Raw genomic sequence first — 25,600 nt, 5'->3', positions numbered from 1 at the left:
GAAACACTGCAGTCCCACCTTTCTAGGTCTGTTACTTTTACACTAACAAATTAGTGAGTTTGTCAGATGTGCAGGAATGGAGAGATCAAGAATGCTTATAAAAAAGTGTTGAAAAATCTTCTACTCTTCAACAACATCTGCCAGACCTACATTGTTAAGGATCTTCTAAACTATGAAATCTGTAGCTAAATATTAGCCCACAAAGTCTGCAAAATAAAAAATGTGTAATAGAAAATGGGAACAACCTGGGTTTCTGGTGACCTTGTCCCTAGGAATACACCATTATTTTCTTTTCTCAAATTCTTATTTCTCAAGATGTATCGAGGACGCAGTTGTTATTGCTTACATCGAAAGGGAGCACAGTTCATCATGGCAGGGAAGATGAGGTGGTTTGTTTCATGGCATTTACAATCAGGAATAGGGCTGAGATTAACAGTGGTTTGTCCTTCACTTCTTTTATCCTTCAAATCCAGTCTTAGCCACAGACCAGGGAATGGTGCTGCCCACAGTTATGCTGGATCTATGATAACCAAGTATAGATTGGTTTATTATCATTATCAGATGTTTGTCTTCTAGGTGATTCTTACTCATATAAAACTGGCATTTGATATAAATATGCCATAAATAACCCCTGTCAACATGATTCATGTCATACCTCAAGCAATAGCTTTATACATCATTTCTCCATAAGCTCATGAACATGTCTTAAAGCAAATATATTGAGTACATTTATGAATCATTATAGTCTTTCAATATGAGCACTGTTTGTAAGTCCAATGCCTGCTCTGAGACTTGAAACAATCTTTTAAATGTGTGATCCTTTAAAATTAAATCCAAAATGTAGTTTCAATATATCATATAACAAAGGAATTATGACATTCCAAAAGTACGGAATGGATAAATATCAAGATAGCAGATTTGCTGTTTTGTCTATGATGGATAGCTGTCCTTATGCTGGAATAATTTGGCTTTAAGGAGCTTGAGTAGCCAAATATGTTGCCCACAGATAGCCTTCCTCTTCGTTGAATTTCACTCTGTGTCTTCAGCTTTACTTAGTGCCCTGTATAAATGGATTTTACATGTCCACTACTCTGATTTCTCTATTGCAATTTAAGTTCTATCTCCACCCTACTACTTAATAGCCTTTCAAACCTCCTTACAGGGATTTCAAACACGTCACACATTGCCTGGCCTCAGGGTTGCCCTGTAGTAAACTTAAAGTGTACTGTCATTCTTCTATCTACCATTCCTTCAATAGTAGTGCCACTTAGATAATGCTTCCAAGTTCTCCAGCAAAGTGGGCTCCTTATCACAACTTGGATCACTAAAGGGCTAATGGTCCAAAAGCCTAAGGTGGAAAGGAAATTGGATAGCTATTAATAGCTGTGGGCTGTCAGGCTCCAGGAAGCTCCTAAGGAAGTCTGAAGTGGTGGTGTGGCCTCCTAAGCTAAGGGCATACTGATGCCAACTGTAGGGTGCTAGGATCCAGGAGACTTCTGACAAGGGAGCCCAATGGAAGGATGAAGTCTCATACACTAAAGAATTTCCCTTCTTCTGCGTAGAACATCCACCTCTCTTGATAAGTCCACACTAACCTCCATTGGCAATTCGAGATTGCAGGAGATTAGACCTGCAGGTAGAATATTCCATGACAACAATTCTCACTTCCCATAAACCTCCAAGGCCCCTGTGCCACATGCTCACCATCCTTGATCAGTCCCGATTTAACAATCACAGTCTCCAAGGTGAATCTATATCTACCAAGTTGAGAGAGAATACTAGTTAAAACAACTCCATATTGTCTCAATCAAAATTTAGTATTTCCTATAAACTCTTTGTTATAAGCAACATCTCTCTATGGGAGAAACAATTGAAAAAGGCAATAATATTTGTATTATTTATTATGAGGTATTAGCTGTTTTTTCTTGCAGTCAGGGCTGTTGTTTTTAAGCATTCTAATTGATGCTGAGTTCTATTGAAGTTGTACTTGTTTGAATGTAGCAGGGAACACAGGGCCTTTCAACCGCTTTGATGAACATCTGCAAGGATTACATTGTTAAAGACTGTACAGAGATAAGATCCAATGTCCTACAGACTTGGAGGAACTTTTAGAAGGAAAGGAAAGATAGCAGTAAAGAATCTGAAAGCATCTACCATACCAAGCATGGCTGAAAAATGTAGTAGGTAAAACCACAGATTTTCCAAAGAATCCCAAGGCCAGGATACTTAGCTTCCTATGAGCTATTCAACAGTGAGGCCCCAGTGGCCATCTACGTAGAATAGCCTTTTGCCAGTGGATTGGATGTGAACTGAATTAAATGTTAGAGATAATAAAGTAAGATAGCATATGTTCTGGTTGCATGATAAGAAATTGCAATGGGGTGGAAGATTTCACAGTACTGACTGATTTTCATAGTGTCCCATGTCACTATGCTGGAGAATAGTGTAAAATGTCAGTAAAAGACCTATTCTACCAAGGTTAAGGTAATTATCAAACCTAGGCAGATGTTTTGACTCATTCCCTATTAGTATGACTGTTGTAGCTGACACCAAATATATTCTAATTAGCTTTAGGCCCAATTCCATGGATTGAGCTGATGTTTGTAAGCCTGGCTGAAAAATCTGTGACTGGAGATGTTCTAGGTTCTCCAAATGGAGACTTTTGATATTGTTCTGTTAAGTTAATCTAATTTCCCTACCAAAACAGCCATCTAGATGTCTGTATTTACATCTTACATTACCCTTTTATGTGCCTAATATGGAAAAATCAAACCATTCATCAAGTTCCTTAGATGTTGTCAAAGATTTATGAGGGTAAAACTGCTCAGTGTAGGTGACTTTAATTGTGGCTCTGTCCCAATGCTACAAAATCAACGAAATACATATGGCCTCCATTCAAGTTTCACTGGACATTTCAGAGGGAATGATCAAAATATATATATAAGGAGATGAAGGAAAAATGAAGGTCTATGATGTAGCTATTTACGTAAAGCATGAAATTGTTATCAGCGTTTATGAAGAAGAGATAGCTGTCGTTACTCACAATACAACATAATTTATTTTCTACTCCCAACTTTAAAATAAGATAAACAGAACACATAGAACTATCTTCGACCTCATGGTAACAAGACTACTTAAACCCCTGAGGGGAACAAATAATGAGAAATGATATTTCCTTTTCCTCCTACTTGTGTGTAGCCTTAGGGATACTATGCTAGACTATAAAAGAGGCAGGACTCCAGTGAAGTATCTTCCCTGAGTCAACAGCTAAGCTGTGGTGGGACTCTGCAGAGATGCCACTGTCTTTGACTCAAACATGCTCTTGTAAGTAACCATTTACTGAGTTCCTCCTAGTGAACTTAAGCATTTCATCATATTGCAAAGCTTGTTTAGACAGTATACTTTTCTAGTGTCATACTTTTCTTATGAGGAATGAAGGACATTAATTAGTGCTTACCCAAGAGTAGTAAAGTCCAACAGATCAGAGAAATACTTTTGAATCATTATTCTAGAAGCAAATGCAAAGTGCATCTATGGATCTATGTTTCTCAAAGAAGAGTAACCTTAGCCCAGAGTCATCTAGCAGTGTCTAGAGATATTTTAAATTATTTTAGGTGACTTAAGTAGAGAATATGAATATTACTAACACCTTGTAGCAGAAGCCATGGTGTGTCTTCAAAACCTTGAATAGTCAGGAGAAACCTACAACATGAAATGATTTATCTCAAAAGTCAAAATTTCAGAACAATTTTTGATGGGAGCAACACCACCTGAGTCTGTGGGTTCAATATATAGGACATATGGAATGAAGAATATAGCATGCTCATGTTTGAATAGAATGAACTCAATATTATTTTCTATGTGAGGACATACTAGGAGAATGTAGAGGATGGATCTATAAGGTTTTGACAATTTAGCTCAAGTAAAATATCCTTTCAAAAGTGGAAAATCTGCTAATATCTGCACTTTTTCTTACCATAAAGTAAATTACATAAATTCAATTACATGAAGTAAAATAGTGAAGCCAATCGCTCCTTGCACTCCTTTTAGAATACTAAATGAAAGACCCAGGAGTATGTGTACTTATTCTAAACATAAATATCTCTTGTACATAAAATTAATTTGGGGAAGAAACTTTAATTTTTTGTATTCAATAGTAATTATCTACATAGAATTACTTTCATTTTGCATATAGTTTTTCTAGTATGCTAAGTTATTTTGTGTATTCAAATTTAGATATTTTTCATGAATAAGCCTTTCAAATTCCTTACTTTATAATGCACATTTTCCAATTGCATTTATTAAAGATTTTGTACAATGAAAGTTTTCTTTTTTTTTAATAAATATTTTTTTCTTTATTATTATGTGTTTATTATGTGCCATGGGTTCCCCTATCCTCCCCACTCCTGACCCCACCCCCACCTCCCCCCCAGCCCCTCCCCTCCATTCCCATGTCCTCCAGGATCAAGGCACCCCTGGGGATTCATTTAAACCTGGTAGATTCAGTACAGGCAGGTCCTGTCACCTCCTCCCAGACTGAGCAAAGTGTCCCTGTGTAAGCCCAAGGTTTCAAACAGCCAGCTCATGCACTAAGGACAGATCCTGGTCCCACAGACTGGGTGCCTCCCAAACAGATCAAGCTATTCAATGGTCTCACTTATCCAGAGGGCCTGTTCCAGCTGGGGGCTCCACAGCCGTTGGTTCATAATTCATGTGCTTCCATTTGTTTGGCTATTTGTCCCTGTGCTTTTTGCAGTTTTCAAGACTGGCTTCACCAAAGGTAAATGAACTCTGCATCTTGATATCTACATCTTGGCTCATCTTAAGATAGTAAATTGTTGATATGCTAGCATGCTATTTTTGTTTATTTTTGAACAATAAAAACATGAACTCAACACTGGTCATAGTTAAAACTTCAAAATTTAACAGTAGCTGTTTTATAGATAAGGAAATTAGATAAATCAGAATAATGGGGCTTCTGGGTCTATGTGCTCAAAGGTAAAATTTGTTGCTTACAAGTAATAGCTTCTGTTGATACTCTGCACCAAGACTTGGTTTGAGCTGGGAGATGCCTTCAATCCCAGCACTCAGGAGGCAAAGGCAGGCAGATTTCTGTGAGTTTGAGGCCAGCTTGGTCTACAAAGTGAGTTTCAGGACAGTCAGGACTATACAGAGAAACCCTGTCTTGAAAAACCAAAAAACAAAAAAACAAACTAAAACAAGCAAAAACAGAACAACAACAACAACAACAACAACAGACTTTGTTCTACGTTAAAGCCCAATGTACATGAGATTTGTCCACATATGGCAGGGTTTCCACAGTGCTGGTATTCAGCCTTCCCCACCAAACAATTTTAAAACTACAGAACACCAACTATACTTGTAAGGCTTCCCTTTCATCAAGATATTTTTATGATATTACACAGACTCCTTCTACTCAAAGGATTACTGTAAACAGAAAGTTCACAGAGAAATCAGTTACAAGCTTTGAGGTAAGTGTTGAATGGGATTATTATCATGTGTGAGTGAAGTCAGCACACAGAATCCTTTTTATGACAGGATTCTCTTCCTCCTCAGGATTGAGCAACAGACAGTCATGTGTTTATACCTACAGGCAACAAGACACAGTAAAAGAGGTTGTGCTGTCCTTGTAAAAATGGAATGTTTCCATGGAGTGCAGAGTGTGACCGCTGAAAATGCACATAAGTGGTCAAGATACTAACTTCCTACCAAGAATGACTTCTACTCACTCACAATTAACATAAGCTCTGAATGTTTGGAAATTTCAGAATCATATCTCCAAAGATGTGAGAAGACATCAAATTCTCTAACTGTATTTGTTCAAGTTAATTATTTAATGGCATTTTCACAGTGGAAGATGTTTATTCACTACTACTGTTGTAGAGTGCCAGATCATACAAGGGAGGACAATGGGCAGAGATATTATTACTGTTGATAACCTCAAGTGAATTGTTTCCATGTAGCAGGGACTCTCCTGATGCTGTTGGTGTCAAACCTCCTCCTGTGGGAGAGAGTAGCCTCTGCGCCCATGAATGTCAGTGAGGCTGGCCTTAGTAAAGTGTCTCTTAAGGACTTGTTTGATAATGCCACGGCACTGGCTGAGAACATCACTGAACTTGCTACAGAAATGCGCCTGGAATTTGTAAGTACCTCACTAACTCCTGGATTATTCCCAAAAGGAACTGCCCAGCTAATGAGTTCATTGCACTACAGTTTAATAGGAAGCATCATGCAACCAGTTCCTAACATGCCTTTCAAATGTAAAAGAAAGTCTATGGTACTCAAAAGTGGAACAAGAAGAATAGGGAAGTTCCATGAGATCTCAAAGACTTACAGGAACATTCAATAGTTTTAATTATTTGAAACTGGGGAGACAGCTCATTTGTTAAAAGCACTGGCTACTCTTCCAGATGACCCAGGTTCAATTCCTAACATCCACGTGGAGGCTCACAACTCTCTGTAAGTCCAGTGGGTCTGAGACACTCTCACACAGATACACACACAGGCAGATAACCAATGAGCATAGAATAAAAATAAATAATTATTTGCCTTTACAGAACTATTATAGAAAACATGCACACAAGAAAAACTTTTCTGGCCCCTGAAATCCACAATGATACATTGTCTGTAGACTGCTGGCAATGGTCGAGAGAAAGCCTGATCTGACCTAATCTGGTGATCAGATGGCCAAACACCCTAACAGTAGTGCTGGAACTCTCATCCAATAACTGATGGAAGTGGATGCAGAGATCCTCGTCCAGGCTCCAGGTGGAGCTCCAGGTGTCCAATAGTTGAGAAAGAGGATGGACTGTAAGAGCGTGAATTGTTGAGACCAAGATTGGAAAAAGCACAGGGACAAATAGCCAAATGAATAGAAGCACATGAATTACGAAACAAAAGCTGTGAAGCCCCCAACTGGATCAGGCCCTCTGGATAAGTGAGACAACTGAATAGCTTGAACTGTTTGGGAGGCATCCAGGCTGTGGGACCCGGACCTGTCCTTAGTGCATTAGCTGGCTGTTTGGAACCTTGGACTTACACAGGGACACTTTGCTCAGTCTGGAAGGAGGGGACTGGACCTGCCTGTACTGAATCTACCAGGTTTAAATGAATCCCCAGGGGAGTCTTGACCCTGGAGGAGATGGGAATGAAGGGGAGGGGGTGGGAGAAGGTGCGGGTGGGGGCATGAGGGGGGAGGACAGGGGAACCCATGGCTGATGTGTAAAATTATAACACAAATATAATAATAATAATAATAATAATAATAATAATAATAATAATAATGTATTTCATGTAAAAAAAAAGAAAAAAGAAAAACTTTTCTTAAATTTTCAGTCATGACATAAAAACCTGGAAAATATATCTGGTGAAGAACTGACTTCCTTACCTTGTTTGTGGCAGGCCAGTCTCCATGGCATCACACATCAGACATTGCGAGGATAAATGTATTTTAAGGAGTTGAAGGGAATGAATAGAGCTAACCTAAACTTGTAAGATGTAAAGAAGGGAAATAGATATATTTCCTTCTCAAAAATCCCTCAAGTTAAAAGTCATGTTTTAAAGGTTTCTAGTACATGAGTTTATTCAGTGGGAGGACTGAGTTAGAGGTGAAAACAGGCTGTAAGTTTTCTATGTCCAGGTCAATCAAGAAGGAGACAATAGACAAGGCTTCAATAACAGGGACACCTAAAATATGTGTCTCTACATTTGTAATAAAATGTATTCATGCTGTTTACTCACACATTTTATTTCACTTCTTCATTCTGTTTTAGTTCCACGACAAGTTCTCTTCAAAAATATTCAATAAGATTGTAAGTGCCTCGACTGATTTCTCTCTTCTTTCCCCCAAAGCATCCATGCTAACTATTGCACTGTAACTTAAAAGAGAAAGCAGCAAAAACCAATTCAAATAAAATACCTCCACAGGTGAAAGGAAGTTTCAGCCCCTATAACCAAATGAAAATGGGACAGCCTCTGGGAGTATGTTTTGCAAATAATAAAATGATTGTTCAAGTTATTCTCAAATTTATGTTTTGTTTTTAAATGTCTATACTTATGGAATAAAAATGTAAGAATTTTGACAGAAAATAATTTTGATTATATATTCAATAATATGTAACTTTAATTAGTATCTTCTTATGAATTTCATCATTGATTACTATTTCCTAAAATGGCCAACTTATATTTTAATTTTATTATAATTGACACAATTTCATCCAGAATTTATGAAGACTTTGAATGGTATAGGTGTATATATTCATGCAAAATAGAAAGAAAATATATAATGTTATAATGCCTAGTTTAAAAAAAAGAACTTGAACTAATAGCAAACAAGAAATTACTAAATAATTATACACATCTTCTATGACATTATGCTCAAATCACACCAAAAAATGATCCTTAAAATGCTCCATGTTTTTACCTTTACCATGTTTAGGGGTTCTTTTCACATTATACAGTACATTTTAGGATTAATGAAAGAACAATAGAATACCAAATAGGAAAAGAAGATGGTATATTAAAAATTTAGGTGAAAAGTTGTTACTGACTTAAATTGAATATTAGGTAAAAGAGTCACTCTCTTAATTTTAGATTTCATGCAATGTTTATTTATAAAAATTTCATACCTGTTAAATGTATTAATATACTGGTCATGAGTTTATTTTTTCAATTTTTCAATTGCAATTAATTCAAATTTCCTCTTGAATATTCTTAGATACTAGATTTGAGCAAGAAAAATAAAATGGGTGAGCTCGTCAACAGCTGCCACACTCTTCCCATCAAAACTCCAGACACAAGAGAGGAAGTTCGCAATACCACGGTGGGTCCTCAGCTTTTCATCTAAATAGCTGAAGTAGGGCCCTGGCTTTGCTATGCTGTAGCTTCTTATGACCACTGACAGGGTTGTGGTAATCAGAAGGGCAGGGATGACAAGTAAGAGTGAGCAGTGAAGTGAAAACCATAGTATATATTTGATAAATTATAAAGGAAATTAAATATTAAATAATATTGTAGCAGATATTTAAAAAATGACCCCTTAAAAGATCTTATTTTAACAATGTATTTCCACTGGGAATTGACTTACTATTCTGTAGGAAACTTTAAACTGAACATCTAGTTTTAAAAACACATTCATGTATATGCCTAAGATAAGCAAACCCAATTGTCTTTATTATAAATCAATAATGTCTCCACAATAGGCTTGTCATTACTGACCACCAAGCAAATTCTTCTTGAATCCCAAATATCCTGGTTCTATATCTGCTTCTTACCTTTGTATCCAAAACTTCTTGACTTTATAATTTCTTCTGTGTCTTAACAGAAATTACCAGGACAAGGCAGTCCTATAAATACTAACGACTGCTCCCTGAGAGGAAATCATTTCTTCAGTTGTGATGAGAAGTTCTATATGTCACAACAGTTCTAACTAAATTTTGTTATGACCTCTCCTCTCTTACCTACAGCCTTAACTTACCCTCCAATTGATTAACTTAAACATTGCTTAAAAATAATAAAGTGAAAGGAGGGTAAGATGGAGACATCATGTTTCTGAATACCTATCCTATTGCAGACATGACATAAAGTAGTTTAATGAGATGCTTCAATTAATCCTCCCAAAATGTAACTTGGATAATGAAACAGATACTTTGAAATGTTTTGTGGAACTTGTATCATCAGCCAGCCCAGTCGAAATGGAATTTTTAACTTCATCATACTCAAGTCCTCACTCTTATTCATATGCTCCCAGCAACTTACATTGCCATAACTTTTCACCTGTTCCTTTTCTTCATAAACTTCTCACATTTCTACTAATGTCCATTGAATACTGCTGTAGTCTTCATTCTTTATATCACTAGATTAGTTAAAAGACATCAACATAGCAAACATCTTAAATCAGTCATGATGTTCAGACACAATCCTGTAGATACTGAAGGGTCAAATTTTAACTGTGGTATCTATGCATGCAATGAGCCCCATGTTCTTCACGTATACTTGTCAACAACATTCTGTTCTGTTAGAGACAAGGGGAGGGAATGTTGTAGACCGAGAAACCATATTTATTAATTACAGATTGTCTTCAAGTACCTTTCTATTAATATCCTAAAATTCATAATGAGTATTTTGTAAACATTCTAGTTCACTGGTGTCATGAATATGAGTTAAATAATTTGCAATTGAAACTGGTAATATCTATCTTTCTGATTCTAGTCCAGTGGGCACCTCCTAAGTTCAAGAAAGCCTTAGGGTCTCATGGATGAGCAAAACAATCAAATATTTAATGACTCATAGGGAAGGCAGATGGAAGAATTTCAGACAGAAAACAGAACATGTTCAATAATGTTCACAGAAACTGTTCTTTACATAAGCTGTTTCATTTTTGCAAACTATAGGTGAATATTTTAACTTTTACATTGCTACATCATTTTCTTCTCAAGAAAATCATACCTGTCCATAAGAATAGCAAATGGGTGTGTTAGTTCATGCTCTCTGATTAGCAGTCAAGTGTAACTAGTCCTTCCATATTTCACTTATCTTAATGATTGTTCAATAACTATTAAATAGATTGAAGGCTTTTTGAAATTGACACTCAGTATACTACATGCCTGGAAAGACCCTCTGAAACATCTAGTGACAGAACTCAGTGCTATGCCAGAAGCACCTCATGTTATCCTATCAAAGGCCAAAACCATTGAGGCCCAACACAAAATCTTCTTGGAGGAGATCGAGAGGATAGTACCAAAGGTGAGCAATCTTCTTACCCTCCAATTTTCTGTTTTGTGAACGATGTGACTTCTGTAATGAATGATAAATTTTGAAACACTTGATATTGCAAGAACAAGTTAGGCATCTAACCTTGAACTCAGCCTCTCCATTGTAAGATAGACAAAAATATAGCAAGTTATCCAAAGTATTTGGCTAGGTCCTTTCCTGGGATATCTTCTCCAGAGACAAATATCCCCAAGTACCTCATTCAATATTCTTATCAGAATCACTCTTGACCGAAATGCTTCTTTAGGGAAAGAACTATGACAGTTCCCCCATTGTCCCTTGATCAAACACAAGTCTATGCTCAAGTAGCAGAATCCTGGTGTTCCATCTGTCTGATTGCAAGTGACATACTTCCTCTAGCATCAATTAAACTTTAAAAAAAGATGTATATAAGTCTTGCTTCTAGATGACAAAAAGATTTATCATGTCCTGTAGTAGAAACATGGAAATCAATGTTTGTAACTGGAATTTCACATTTTTAACATTTCCTTAAGTGTGATTCAACATTTAGAAGGGGAAAAGTCAAATAAATACAAATAATGATAATAAGTAACTGTCATTTCTGGTCAATAGGTTAATCCTGCAATCCAAGAAACTGAAGACACCCCAGTCTGGTCAGATCTGGAATCTTTGCGGGCAGCTGATGAAGAAATTCAATTTTTTGCTCTTTATTTGTTTTCATACTGCCTGCGTCTTGACCTACAAGTAGTTGAATTTTATGTCAATATCTTGAAATGTATCCTTATAAATGGTGACATCTGCTACTCATAGTTGAGCCATTAATGAACTTCTGATTTTGTACCCTTTGAATATATACTTAAGTGTAATGTATCTATTAATAAAAGGAGAGAGAATATATGGCAGAGCATGGAAAGAAAATTTGTTGCTTTCATTTATTCATTTAGTAATAAATGTATCAATATCATTGAGATCTCCCTATCCAAACCCAAGATGTTCAACTAGCAAAGGGAAAAATGCATAGCTTACTTTAGAAGCACAGTAAATTAATGTGGACAAAGTCAGTAAATGAGATCACTATTAAAAGTACAATAATTCTATTACAGATTTGAAATATTGGTGTACTTTAAGAGATTTGGCCATGCCTCTAAGCCAACTTTCATAGTACAGTGTCAGAAAACAAAATCACCATGAAGCTTCTCTATGACTAGGTACTAAGAACTTTTTGAATTTAAATGGTTAGAGTACAATCATGAAATGGCTATTTCTCATCTTATCATTTTCAAACAGTCTTCTCTGAATTTTGTCTCAGCAACATCTTAGATATACTTAATCTATTTTCTCCCCTCTATGTCTCTGGAGTCTCATTTGGTCTAGTTTCAATGGCTATTATTTAAATGAGTTAATATATTGTCCTCATTCTCCTGTGGCTCAAGTCACACAGCAGGGCAGGCTGAGGTAATTCATTCCTACAAAAGGTTGCTTCCTTCCTACTTGTTTATATCTGTTCCTTTGACTTTGTCAGGACAAGGTAAAGAAATAAGAAAGGGGGAAATTTACCCATTACCAACTTGTGTGGTGAAATCAAAGACTGATTGCTGAAAAGGCCTTTGTAAAAATGTTTTACTTTTATTGAAAATAGATTTTTTTTCTCAAATAATATGTCCTGGTTACATATTATCCACATCCCTTATTTTCTTCCCCATTCCTTCTCATCTGGATCCAGTCCCTTTTATATCTCTCATTAGAAAACAAACAGGCTTCTTAGGGATAATTACTAGTATAATATAATTAATATAATAAAATAAAAACTAACACACAAACAAAAACTTTCATCACATTGGATAAAACAAGCAAACAAAAAACAGGAAAGAAGCCTAGCAGAAGTCATACAAAACAGAGGCTGACTCATTTGCATTCTCAGAAACTGCATAAACACATTAAACTGTAAAGCATAATATATATACAAAGGATTTAGTACAGACTCATGGAGGCCTAGTGCATGCAGCCTCAGTCTCTGTGAGTTCATATGTACTTTGATCATGCTGTTTTATAGGATCTTGTTTTCTTGTTGTCCTCAGTCCCCTATGGCTCTTATATTCTGGTGCTTCTTCCCTAGAGTTCCCTGAACATCCGATTTATGGCTAAGTGTTCCAAGGTCTCTCACTCTCTACTTATTATCTGGCCGTGGAATTGTTTGTTCCCATCTGCTACAGGGGGAAGCTTTTCTGTAAATGGCTGAGCAAGGCACTGATCTATGAGTATAGCAGACTTTCACTAGGGGCCATTTTATTGGTATGTTTCTCTGTTTTGTTTTGTTTTTTTGTTGTTGTTATTGTTGTTTGTTTGGTTTTTATTTTGTTTTGTTTTCTCTTCTTTGAACAGTAGTATTGGTTTTTCTCTAGGTCCCCAGGTTTCAGGTTCTTAATCACCTTAGTAATGTCAGGTCTGGGTTCCATCTTGTGAAGTGGGCCTTCAGTCAAACCAGATATTGATTGGTCACTCCCACAAGCTTTGTGCCACCATTGCCCTACCGTGACATTTAAGCAGGACACCATTATAGATCAAGGGGTTTTTGACCAGCTTGGAGTTTCTATTTTGGTGGCATTCAGAGTACCTTCCTGTGCTACAGATGCTAGAACATAGGTGGAAGCCTATCTGTAGGCACCAGCTCAACTTCCCCAGGCTCAATGAGTTTTTAGGTATTGTCTTCAGCAATGAGGCCTTGTTTTTTGTTTGTGGGGAACAACCTATAGTCTTGGCAACAGCCTAGGTTATGTGGGTATTTCCATGGAATTTCTTTGGTCAACAATCCAATTTGATATAAACCAGTCCTGGGACTGGAATCTGGCAAGATCTTCATTTGATTTCCTTCTCTCATAGGACATAGCAGTGTTTTCCCCAGATACCCAATGAAGGGCATACTCACTCAAAGAGATTCCCTAGCTAGATTCTTTACCCACTCCAGAGCTCTACCATGAGACTGTCATAGGCCTTCTCATCCTGAATGCATACTACCGAAGAAAAGTGGCTCAAAGTATGCTTTTTATCAACTAACACAAGAATCTCATACATCCGAATCCCATCAGCAATGGAGTGGCAACAACATAAAGTTACTGATGACCCCTTCTTTAGGTCCTGACAATTTTCTTCTTTTTCCATTCATATAGGTCCAGAAAAGATAAGAAAATTACACAGGTATCCAGAAATAAAATGCCATTCTTCCCTTAAAACCAATGAGTAAATTTATTTTGGAAGAATCTCTTGAGAATCACTCACCCAGATATTACTTAAAAGTCTATCAATACTAATATGACCTCAGTACAGAAGTAAGACAACTAATATTATATTTACTCAGTCTGGAGAGTTGTGATCATTTCAGGAGAGTTCATCTTGTCAGCTGCCTTTAAGCAACAAATGATACAGGCTCACTTCACTGTCACATCTCTGTAAGGAAAAGTAGATTGCTATGCTGTATTTCCAATAAGAGTTGGGGATTTGCAAATCCCCAACAATGAGAGAAAATCCAGTCAGCATCTTGATAGACACAAAAGGAAGACTTTGATGGACAGAATAAAATAGTGTTTTGAAGCAGAAAGCAAATAAAGAAAAGACTAGAAGAAAGAAAAGATGTAAAAGATACATTATGAAGAACAACATGCTGTTATAAGCCTAAACTCACAATCTCCACATATCTTGCTTTTTAGACCCTCTTAACAAATATTATCACATCTTTTCCCCCATGTCTTTTGTTTTCTCTCTTGCTTTCCTGACAGTTTTGTTTGCATTAGAAGTATATTTCCAGGGTTAGGGATTTAGCTCATTGGTAGAGCACTTGCTTAGCATGCACAAGGTCCAGGGTTTGATCCTCAGCTCAAAAAAAAAAGTATATTTCCTTCATCCATTAGATTACTTGAGCCTTAGAGAGAAACAAAATGAGGCCACATTGCAGGTCAGAGTTCATAAGAAATTTGTACTACACAATAAAAATTCCTGATGCTTTCAGTCAGCTGTTCAGCCAAACCAATTGCTTTCATCATAGTTGGGGGTGCTGGTATCAGAAACCTTTCTGTGCCTCTGTCTAGGATAATTCCTATTGTGTAGAAAGTCATTATCCAAACTAAATGCTCAACCCAACTTTTTTTTCCCACAATCTAGACACCAGGTAATATGCATATTTATTATGAAAAAGTGGTAGTAAAATTCAGGAAAGTACCTTGTCCTAACTCAGCCAGTGTACTGGGATGGTTTTCTTTTCTTTTCCTTTTTATACACAAATGTAGGATTTTTTAAATTTAATTTATTTTTACATATCAGCTGTAGGTTCCCCTGTCCTTCCTCCTCCTGCCCTCACTCCCACCTTCCCCCCCAGCACCCCCCCCCATTTCTATCTCCTCCAGGGCAAAGACTCCCCTGGGGATTCATTTAAACCTGGTGGATTCAGTACAGGCAGGGCCAGTCCCCTCCTTCCAGGCTGAGCAAAGTGTCCATGCATAAGCCCCAGGTTCCAAACAGCCAGCTCATGCACTAAGGACAGGTCCAGGTCCCACTGCCTGGGTGCCTCCTAAACAGTTCAAGCTATTCAATTGTCTCGCTTATCCAGAGGGCCTGATCCAGTTGGGGGTTTCACAGCTTTTGGTTCATAATTCATGTGTTTCCATTAGTTGCGCTATTTGTCCCTGTGCTTTTTCCAATCTTGGTCTCAACAATTCACACTCTTACAGTCCCTCCTCTTTCTTGAGAGTTGGACACCTGGAGCTCCACCTGGGGCCTGGTCAAGGATCTCTGCATCCACTTCCATCAGTTATTGGATGAGAGTTCCAGGATGACAGTTAGGGTGTTTGGCCATCTGATCACCATACTAGGTCAGATCAGGCTTTCTCTCGAACATTGCCAGTAGTCTACAGTGGATATATCATTGTGGATTTCTGGGGACCTCTCTTGCACTTTGCTTCTTCCTATTCTCATGTGGTCTTCATTTATCATGGTCTGTTATTTCTTGTTCTCCCTTTCTGTTCTTGATCCAGCTGGGATCTCCTGCTCCCCTAAGCTCTCTTTCCCTCAAATCTTGCCCTTCATTACTCCCACTGTCATCCAGGTTGTTCATGTAGATCTCATCCATTTCTCTGTCATTGGGCGATTCCTGTGTCTTTCCTAGGGTCCTGTTTTCTAAGTAGCCTCCCTGGAGTTTTGTAGCAGTCTAGTTATCTTTGTTTTACATCTAGTATCCTACTATGAGTGAGTACATACCATGTTTGTCTTTCTGAGTCTGGGTTACCTCACTCAGAATGATTTTTTCTAGATCCATCCATTTGCCTGCAAACCCCATGATGTCATTGTTTTTCTCTGCTGAGTAGTACTCCATTGTGTATATGTACCACATTTTATTTATCCATTCTTCAGTTGAAGGGCATCTAGGTTGTTTCCAGGTTCTGGCTATTACAATCAATGCTGCTATGAACATAGCTGAGCATGTGCCCTGATTGGGTATATGCCCAAGAGTGGTATAGCTGGGTCTTGGGGGAGATGGATTCCCAATTTTCTAAGGAAGTGCCATGATCAAGTGTGCTTCATCCCAGGGATGCAAGGGTGGTTCAACATACGAAAGTCCATCAATGTAATACACCATATAAACAAACTCAAAGAAAAAATCCACATGATCATCTCACTAGATGCAGAAAAGACATTTGACAAAATCCAACACCCCTTCATGATAAAGGTCTTGGAGCGATCAGGAATATAGGGAACATACTTAAACATAATAAAGGCAATCTACAGCAAGCCAACAGCCAACATAAAATTAAATGGAGAGAAACTAAATACCACTAAAATCCAGAACAAGGCAAGGCTGTCCCCTCTCCCCATACTTATTCAATATAATACTTGAAGTTCTAACCAGAGCAATAAGACAACATAAGGAGATTAAGGGGATACAAATTGGAAAGGAAGAAGTCAAGCTTTCCCTATTTGCAGATGACATTATAGTATACATGAGTGACCCCAAAAATTCAACCAAGGAACTAATACAGCTTATAAACACCTCCACAACATAGCAGGATACAAGATCAACTCAAAACCGTCAGTAGCCCTCCTATATATAATAGACAAACAGGCTGAGAAGGAAATCAGAGATACATCACCCTTTACAATAGCCACAAATGATATAAAATACCTTGGGTAACTCTAACTAAGCAAGTGAAGGATCTATATGACAAGAACTTTAGGTCCCTTAAAAAAGAAATTGAAGAAGATGTCAGGAAATGGAGTGCTCAACCCATCTTATCTCTTGAGTCCATGGAAAAATGTGGTGAGATCCATGTATACTTCATATCTGAGTTACTGATTGTTTAATGCATCTAACTCTATGCCACTTTTCATGTTACTGTCTTCTCATCAGTTTATGCATACTTCTAAACAAAAAGATGTTAATTTATCAGCAGGGGGATATTTGAAAATAGAATACATCTCAATTTCATAGAATATAAATTTCACAGTGTTATGTAAGTTCATAACAATATTGAATTTTAGACTTTTAGTAAAGACTTCTGGTAAATCACTCAAGTGTGGTGGTAAGAGGCCTCTGTTCAAAGGTGACATACAACTGAAATCTAAATTTTAAGATAAGATTCATTAGAGCTATTGCTGTCATACCTAATTCTGCAGAGTAGCTAGAAAATATATTTCAGAAAAAAGGTAATAGCCATTCCTGCTTTAAGGAGGGCTAGTACACAATCTATTGACTTCCACTGAAGATGGGAAAGGAATACCAGCAGTGGTGTCCACACAGTAACAAACCAGGCCTAAGAAGTGATTGATAGGATTATATGAGACATTAAACATTCTGAACAGTACATATACCAAAGAAGTTAAAAATACCTTTCTTTCAGTAGTTTAGCTAAACTTGTGAGGGATATATAAACATGTAAAGTATTGTACTGATGACAAAGTAAAGGGTACTGCTGAAAAGAAGCTACAAAATGAATCAGAAAACAGCAAGTGAAACCAAAATTTTGCCAAAGTTTCAGGAATATGATGCTTTAAGTTGAAGTTTTGAAGGTTTGATAAGATACTGGGTCCTCAAAATGGGAATATGGCATATCTACCTGTTCATCTACACTCATTCTATAAGTATATTTTAATTCCCAGTGAGAAAAACTGAGTTTTATTATTATAGGGTATTAGTAAGTAATTAATGGTTATTTTAAAGCAGATATTGTTTTTTGCTATAGGTGCTGCTGCAGGGTGATAATGAGTTTTGCATTACAATGGATGGCATATCCATTTTGAGTTTGAGCTCCACTTATGATAGTAAGGGAAGGCAGCACATGTTACTGCAAGAAAGCAATACTCCTAGAACTCAAAAACACAAATGCTGATCTGGTGTGAAGGGTTATGAGAATGTGTAGCTGAGACAAAAAGAAAAAACAAAGATATCCCCAAACCAGTTAAATACAATGCTGTTGCTAATAGAAATCCAACCAAGGCTCTCCAGTGAGGAATGAATCAAAGGGCATAGGAGCCAAAGAAGCATCAGCAGGCTGTGGCTGTATTGAGGAAGATACTGAGCAGATAAAAATGAAAAGAGATGTAAGAATAAAACTGAATATAATCATGATCGGAAACTAGAAGAGAGGCTGAAGATAAGTTTCTGGCCAATTTTACTTGAAACTAATTTTTGTGTATGGCATTCCCTCTACACCCACTAAAAATGTTCCAACTTAGGTAAGTCACATACTTGACTGAGATCAAATGGCACTACTAAGCGTGTGCTATGTCACAAGAAAAGACTTTCTCTTGCTCAACAATGAGGAGTTATAAGTAACTCATCTCTTCAATGAGTTTGAACTAGATGAGAGAAACTTTTTACTTTCAACCTTTGTTCAGTTTTCTAAGAGTTTGTGATTATTTATGATACAGTTTTGATTTGGAGTATCCCTCAAAGCTCATGTTTAAAGCCTAGATATCCAGGCTTTGGAAGTATACTGAGGTGATGAAAAATTTAAAAGATGTTATATGCAAATTAAGTCATTAGTGTGTGCCTCAAAGAAAGAGGAAATCAATCTCTTTCTCTGTGTCTCTGTGTCTCTGTCTCTCTCTCTCTCTGTATGTCTCTCTCTCCCTCCTTCCCTGCCCCCCATCCTCTCTGTTCCAGGTAAACTCATCAAATCTAGTTTGTGTTAGGTGAGTACACCTAGGTGTGGGGCCTGCCTTTGAGTCTGGTTGATACACTAAGTGTCACATCATTGAAGCAATCTGACCCTCTGTCTCCTGGTAGCAACTAGATTCCAATCCCTCCTTCGAGAAAGGTGGGACTTTGTGTCTACCTCCCATGTCCATGCTAAGATTTTCCCTGGCTCGAATTCCTGTGGATCTTTTGTATGTTCTCACAGTTTCTGTGAGTTCACATGCCTTGTTGTGTCTCTGGTTTGAAGTCATCCACCACCTCTGACTCTGAAAAACTTCCCACTCCTCCCATGATGACCCCTGAACCTCGAGGGAAGGGGTGATGAAATGAAGATGTCCCTTTTAAGGTCAAACACTCTGAAGTCCCTTGTTTTCTGAACAATGACAAGTTGTAAGTCATCACACCTCTTTTAATTATCAGCATATCACCAGCTGACAAATTTTAATATAATTATCACAATGAGAAACACAGAACTGCAAATGGTTAAGCAACATGATTCCTCCTCAAGCTCTCAAGTCCTCTCACATTGAATTCTAAGACTACAATAGAGAGGCTTTGGTCACACTGAGTATAAGTGACTAGAATACAAATCAGGCTTGTAACTTGCTAAAGTATTTAAGATGGGATTAATAAGGAAAAAAAATCACAAAGTTGTTCAGTCACCAAGAGAAGATTTTTGGGAAGTTTGGTGTGGCACCAAAAGAGTACTTCTCATGCAAGTTTGAAAGAAGTTTGGATAGAGCAGGTGCTTCTTAAATACTGTAATGTGTAGAGGACAGCTCATTAAAATGTTATCTCTATTTGAAAATTGAAAATTGTTTCAGGGCAACCTTGAAATTCATCAGAGACAGTGAGGAAGAGACCACATATGTAGAGATAGGGGTATTAAAGTGAAATGGACTAGCTTAAGTGGTAATGGGTAATTATGTCCATAAAAATATCATACAGCGTATGATTTATACTGACAGTTATTAAGCTTGTGGTCATTGACTGACTGGGAAGTATGGTACGTGCCAGCTGGGATATTATCTGAGGACATGGAATAAAGTGGAATCTCTATGTTTGTGGGAAAGAAGATTCTTTGGTTTTGGGCCCTTTTAGAAGAAAACTGGATTATATGTAGTGGCTACAAGGTCAGACTAGAGCTAGTCATACACAAGGAGCCAGGTAGTATGGCAATGTTCTGTTTGTAGGTGAGAAGGTACTCTGTCTCCTATTAATTCTTGGCCAGGACAAACAGTGTTAATTTCTACAGGAAGGCCACTCAGATGATCTGTGGCATGTTTCTCAAGGTGATGAACACTAATGACTCCTGGGTAAAAATATATGTATAAATTATATTATATTATATTATATTATATTATGTTATGTTATGTTATGTTATGTTATGTTGTGTTGTGTTGTGTTGTGTTGTGTCATATCACATCATATCATATCATATTATATTATATAATATTATATCCTGACTGCAGTTTCCCCTTCTACCTCTCCTCCTAGTCCCCCACCCCCACAACCACCTCTTCTCCATTTTGATGTTGGATATTTTTGCTCTTTTGGGGATCCTACCACCCAGCTTCCAAATAAATCACACATGGAGGCTTATTCTTAATTACAAAAACCTGGCTTTAGCATGACTTGTTTCTTGCCAGTTTTTCTTAACTTTAAATTATTTTGTCTACCTTTTATCTCTGGGATTTTTGCTTTCTCTATTCCTGTATAACTTTTCTTTCCTTCTTACTCCATGTCTGGTTGTGTAGCTGGGTAGCTGGGTGGCTGGTCCCTAGAGTCCTCTTCCTTCTCTGGCTACTGGTCCTCCCTCCCAGATTTCTCTTTCCATATATTCTCTCTGCCTAGGAGCCCCACCTATCCTTTCTCCTACCTAGCTATTTGCTGTTCAGTTCTTTATTAGACCACAAGGTGTTTCAGACAGGCACAGTAACAGAGCTTCACAGAGTTAAATGAATGCAACAAAAACAAAAGTAACACACCTTAAAATAATATTGTACAATATCATTTCAGTCCAGAATAGGGCAGGCCTCCCATGGGTATCAACAAATATGGGATACCAAGTTGTAGTAAGACTAAGTTCCTCCTCTAATATTAAGGCTAGACAAGGCAACCCAATACGCTGAAGAGGGTGCCAAAAGCCAGCAAAAGGGTCAAAGATAGCCCCTATTACCACTCTTAGGAGCTCCATCAGAAGACTAAGCTGCATAACTGTCACATATATGCAGAGGGCCTAGATCTATCCCATACAGGTTCCCTAATTGTTGGTTCAGTCTCTGTGAGCTCCTCTCAGCCCAGGTTAGTTGGTTCTCTGGGTTCTTTTTTGATGTCCTTGACCTCTCTGGTGCCTACCAATCCTGCCACATAACCTTCATCCTACAGTTTTTCATGCTTACGGGGTGTGCTTGGGTAAAGATGACATAGTGATTGTGGGAGTGATGAGCCAATGAATGCTCCAGTCTCAGACCCATCCCATGAGAGGGAGTCCACCTCTGACACTGCCTGGAGTGACAGGACATAATGGCTAGATAGTCCAGAGACTTGGATAGAACCAAACATGACAGGAGAAAGAAAAAAATGCCGGTGTAATGACATCTAATGATATTCTGCTATACTCATATATGGGTGTCTAGCCCAGTCATGATTAGAGAGACTTCACACAGCAACTGATGGAAACAGATGCAGAGACCCACAGCCAAACATTAGACCCTGCTTGGGGAATCCTGCTGGAGAGAGGGAGGAAGGACTGTACAAATTCCTTTTTCACTATTATAATTAAACACCCAACAAGAGAAACTTTGGTGAAAAAGGTTTGTTGAGGCTTAAATATCAAGGGATACAGCTTATTATGGCAAGAAGGATAAGATGGCTACTCACGCTGCTTCCGTAATCAGGGAAAAAGAATGAGAAAGCGGCTGGTCCATTTCCTTTGTCGTTTTCATTCAGGCTGAGCCACCATCTATGAATGCAATGGGGCTATCTACATTTCAGATGAGTCATTACCCCTAAGGGACTCAGATGATAATTTAAGCTGTTGCAGCTGCTATGGAAATCAGTGAGGAAGATTCTCAACAATAGATTCGAAGTCAATAAAACCATAGTAGTATGGGAAAACACTTCATTTTATATGAAATTATCTGGATCTGCTAAAATTACTTTGTTTCTTGACTTAGTATGTGCAGTGGAACTTACCTTGACTAAAAGTTAAATATTCTTGCAAATTGTATTTCTTCAGTAACTTGGGTTTCGGATGTACAATAGTCCCCAAATGTGTGGTGGTATTCTAATTACTGTCTTCCAGATTTACTGATGTTATAGATAGATTTGGTTGTCTACATCTGTGAGACAGTAGATGGAAGCATGACTCAGTGGACAATGTTTGCAGAGAATGGGCATTATCATTTAATGCTCATCATAAGCACACTCAACAAGTGTAAGCTGATGGTGGCATTTAGCAGATGAGGGATTTTGAGAAGTTACTAAGTTATTACTGAAATAATGAAAATTCCTGTTGCTTATTTCAGTTGTTTCCTACAAGAAGGAAGGAAGACTGGGAGTCACTTCTGTATTTGGGCCTTTGCAAGACAGTGTCATCCTCAATGAGGCATCTGGCTTCCTTATTTGGAATCCCTTTCAATGAGCAAAGGAACTGGTAATTTGAGAATAACTCACATGCTCAGCTTAGTCAGTAGGTAACAGCCCTTTCTGGCATGCTACACCAGCTGTGTTTTCAGAGCACTTCCTGATTCTCACGGTCTTTAGATTGCTCTGTGGTCAATGCCATTTTACTGATAGACTTTTCCGCTGAAAGTTTCAAAGGCTGGATGAAAATATCTACCCTGCATTCTTTCCTTTCCTTTAAACAAATAAGTTCAGCTTACATTTCATATTTGAAGGCAAGACTCTCCAATTCTGGTATACATTATGACATGAAGAGAAAAGAATACCTAACACTTTCTTTCACTAAAATGTGATGTATGGTATCTGTGGCAAAATATTTCCCAATATAGAAATGTTACATCATTTTTTCCCTCTTGACTCTGTTTCTAAGTCGACCGACTGCCGATCAGTGGTCCAAAAGTCTTTGGGGTTTTCATTGGTTGGACAATCACCAAAGCACCACATTTTTTTTCACATCAACAACAGATCTTGCACCTTTTCCTCCAATCGTTGGTTCATCAATCAGGTATCATGTCTTAGAGAGTTCTTATGAGCTGTTAAACAATGAGGCACAACTGACAATGAATGTAATAAAGACTCTTGACAATGTATTTAATATACACAATATTTCATCAAAGAAATCATGTATCGATATGCCTCTTGTTATGTTCGCATTATTAGAAGAAATCTCACTAGGACCAAGGTGGGAAATCCCAGTGTTGCCTGAGTTTCATAGTTGCAGATGTCACTGAGAGCCTTACTCAGTACAAGTGAAGGAAATTACTGAATAAGCCAGATGTACATGTTCACCCAACAGTCACACAGTAACTTGCATAGGTGCAACTAAACATGTATTAGATTTAGGTCCAGGTCCATAGAAAGAACCTGTATTTATTTCTGTAACCTGGCTGATAATATATGATTAAGAATGTTCTGGAACCATCTGGAGGGACTTTGATGTTTTAAGTTAATGTGAATTACTCACTTAAAAGACTCCCTTAAACATCAGTATTTATACTTTGTATTACTCTTGTTACATGCCTAGAGTGTAGAAATGAGCACTTTACATTATGCCACAATGTTGACTAAAACTTCCAAAGGGTAAATTTCTCAATATTCGGGACTATTACTGGGGCTTGTGTTCTAATATTCAGAAACAAACAAACAAATGAACAAAAAACAAACAAACAAAAACTATGGAAATATGTAAGTACCAGAGAAGAGAATGCAGGTCCATGGAATCACTGTTTTCTAATAGTATGAGATTGACTTCAGACTTCTTGGAGCAGAGACAGCTGTGGTGATTTGCAAATTAACTAGATATCACCCTGAAATTAGCTAAATAATGCTTATATGACTGCTTTAGTCATCATGCTAATGAGGTGCTAATCTTTGAGAAGGAAGAATCATGGAGTCCCCATCTAGAATTTCAGAATTTCCTTCCTCCTGTACCGAAGCAGTGTGTGGCCTTAGGCATGGTGTACCAGACTATATAGTAGGTAGGACTGCAGTGAATCAGCGTTCCTGGGATAGCTGGCAAACTGTGCTGAGACTTTACAGGGATGCTGCTGCCTTCCACCCAACCATGCTTCTGTAAGTAATTCTTCCTCTAAGTTCCTCTAAGTGACTTTAAATATAGCATTCTTTTACAACATTTGTTTCGACATTTTACAGTTTGGTGTCATCTTTGTGTTAACTAAGTGAATGGGTATTTGTTCCTGCATAACTAAGATGAATAAAGCCAGTTTTCTTAAGAAGTTCTTTCTAATCATTGCTCTAAAAAGCATACATTCTTGGATTAAGGTTCTTAAAAGAGAATCTCTTTCCTGTAGACATGTAGAAATGTTTAGAGGTAGTTTATATTTTCTTCATTGACCTAAGGTAGATAAGATGAATATTGCCAGAATCTAGTCATAGGAGCAAGAATTATGTTTACACAATACTCAAATGCTCAAATGTCCAAGAGCATTCCAACAAATGAATGATATGTCTTCTAAAATTAAAATTGATTCCATTTATTTATTTATTTTTACTATAATAAGATTGTAAGAATTGTGAACTGAATTTCTAACAACTTCAGAAGGAAGAAAGTACTGTTTTCTCATTTTTTAAGTTTTTATGAGCTGCTTAACTGAAGCACAGTTAATCACAGTGCCAATTTTGGGGACATGATAGATAAGACTTGCAGATGTAGATCTATACATGTTTGACAATGTAAATCTAGTAAAATACTCTTGCAAAATATGGACATTGAAGCTGAGTGGCAGTGGTGCATGCCTTTAATCCCAGCCTCAGGAAGCAGAGCCAGGCAGATCTCAGTGAGTTTGAGGCCAACCTGGTCTACAGATCGAGATCCAGGACAAGTACCAAAACGACATGAAGAAACCCTGTCTCAAAAAACCAAATATATATTATATTGTACTATTATTTACTTTGGATAGTATTTCTATGTAAAATGAATCAGTAACAAGCATGTGTATAATGATATAGGATCTCACCACATAATTATGACTGGTCTGGTACTCACTACGTTAACCAGTTTGACTTCAAAGTCACTGAGATCCACTTAGCTTTGTCTCCTGAATACTGAAATTAAAAGTGTGCTCTGCCATGCCTGGGTCTTGTGTTGATTTTTATGAAGCTAAAATAATTTATAGCCTTATACTAATCTTTAAATCCTTCAGATAACAAATGGAAGGAATTTATACCTATATCTATTTAATGCATAAATATCCATCATATATAATAATTTTGGGAAAGCACATAGATTTTTGTAAATTTACTTTCTATAGTAGGAATTATCTAAAAATAATATTTACTTTGCATGTGAAATATTGAGAGTTATCTTGAATGCTACATAGTTTTTTTCAGTCATTTTGAGTACTTGAGTGTAGATGTTTTCCTTGAATATATTTTACTAGTTCTCTACTTTTCTGTTGCACATTTCCAATTGGATTTATTTTATCTAAGGTTCTCTGGAACAGAAGTGTTTTCAGACTA

General features: G+C 37.4%; 1 protein-coding gene across 1 annotated transcript; it reads left to right on the top strand.

Moving 5' to 3' along the window:
* The first annotated feature begins 3,293 nt into the window (after window positions 1–3,293).
* LOC118583543 (prolactin-7D1-like) lies at window positions 3,294–11,562 on the top strand. Its single transcript, XM_036186937.1, has 6 exons — window positions 3,294–3,324; window positions 5,985–6,163; window positions 7,794–7,832; window positions 8,738–8,842; window positions 10,585–10,764; window positions 11,365–11,562. The coding sequence occupies exons 1-6, from the start codon at window positions 3,294–3,296 to the stop codon at window positions 11,560–11,562; spliced, it is 732 nt and encodes a 243-aa protein (XP_036042830.1).
* The last annotated feature ends 14,038 nt before the right edge of the window (window positions 11,563–25,600 follow it).

This window comes from Onychomys torridus, chromosome 5, assembly GCF_903995425.1.
Source record: "Onychomys torridus chromosome 5, mOncTor1.1, whole genome shotgun sequence".
In the NCBI taxonomy this organism is placed as follows: Eukaryota; Metazoa; Chordata; class Mammalia; order Rodentia; family Cricetidae; genus Onychomys; species Onychomys torridus.
This window is presented reverse-complemented; position numbering and strand designations above follow the sequence as displayed.

What these genes read in the sequence shown, in the direction of transcription:
- LOC118583543 (XM_036186937.1), top strand. Translation starts at nt 3,294, where the DNA reads ATGCCACTGTCTTTGACTCAAACATGCTCTT. An exon ending in CAAAAATATTCAATAAGATT is followed by an intron (nt 7,833 to 8,737) that starts GTAAGTGCCTCG and finishes GAATATTCTTAG; the next exon opens with ATACTAGATTTGAGCAAGAA. An exon ending in AGGAAGTTCGCAATACCACG is followed by an intron (nt 8,843 to 10,584) that starts GTGGGTCCTCAG and finishes ACTATTAAATAG; the next exon opens with ATTGAAGGCTTTTTGAAATT.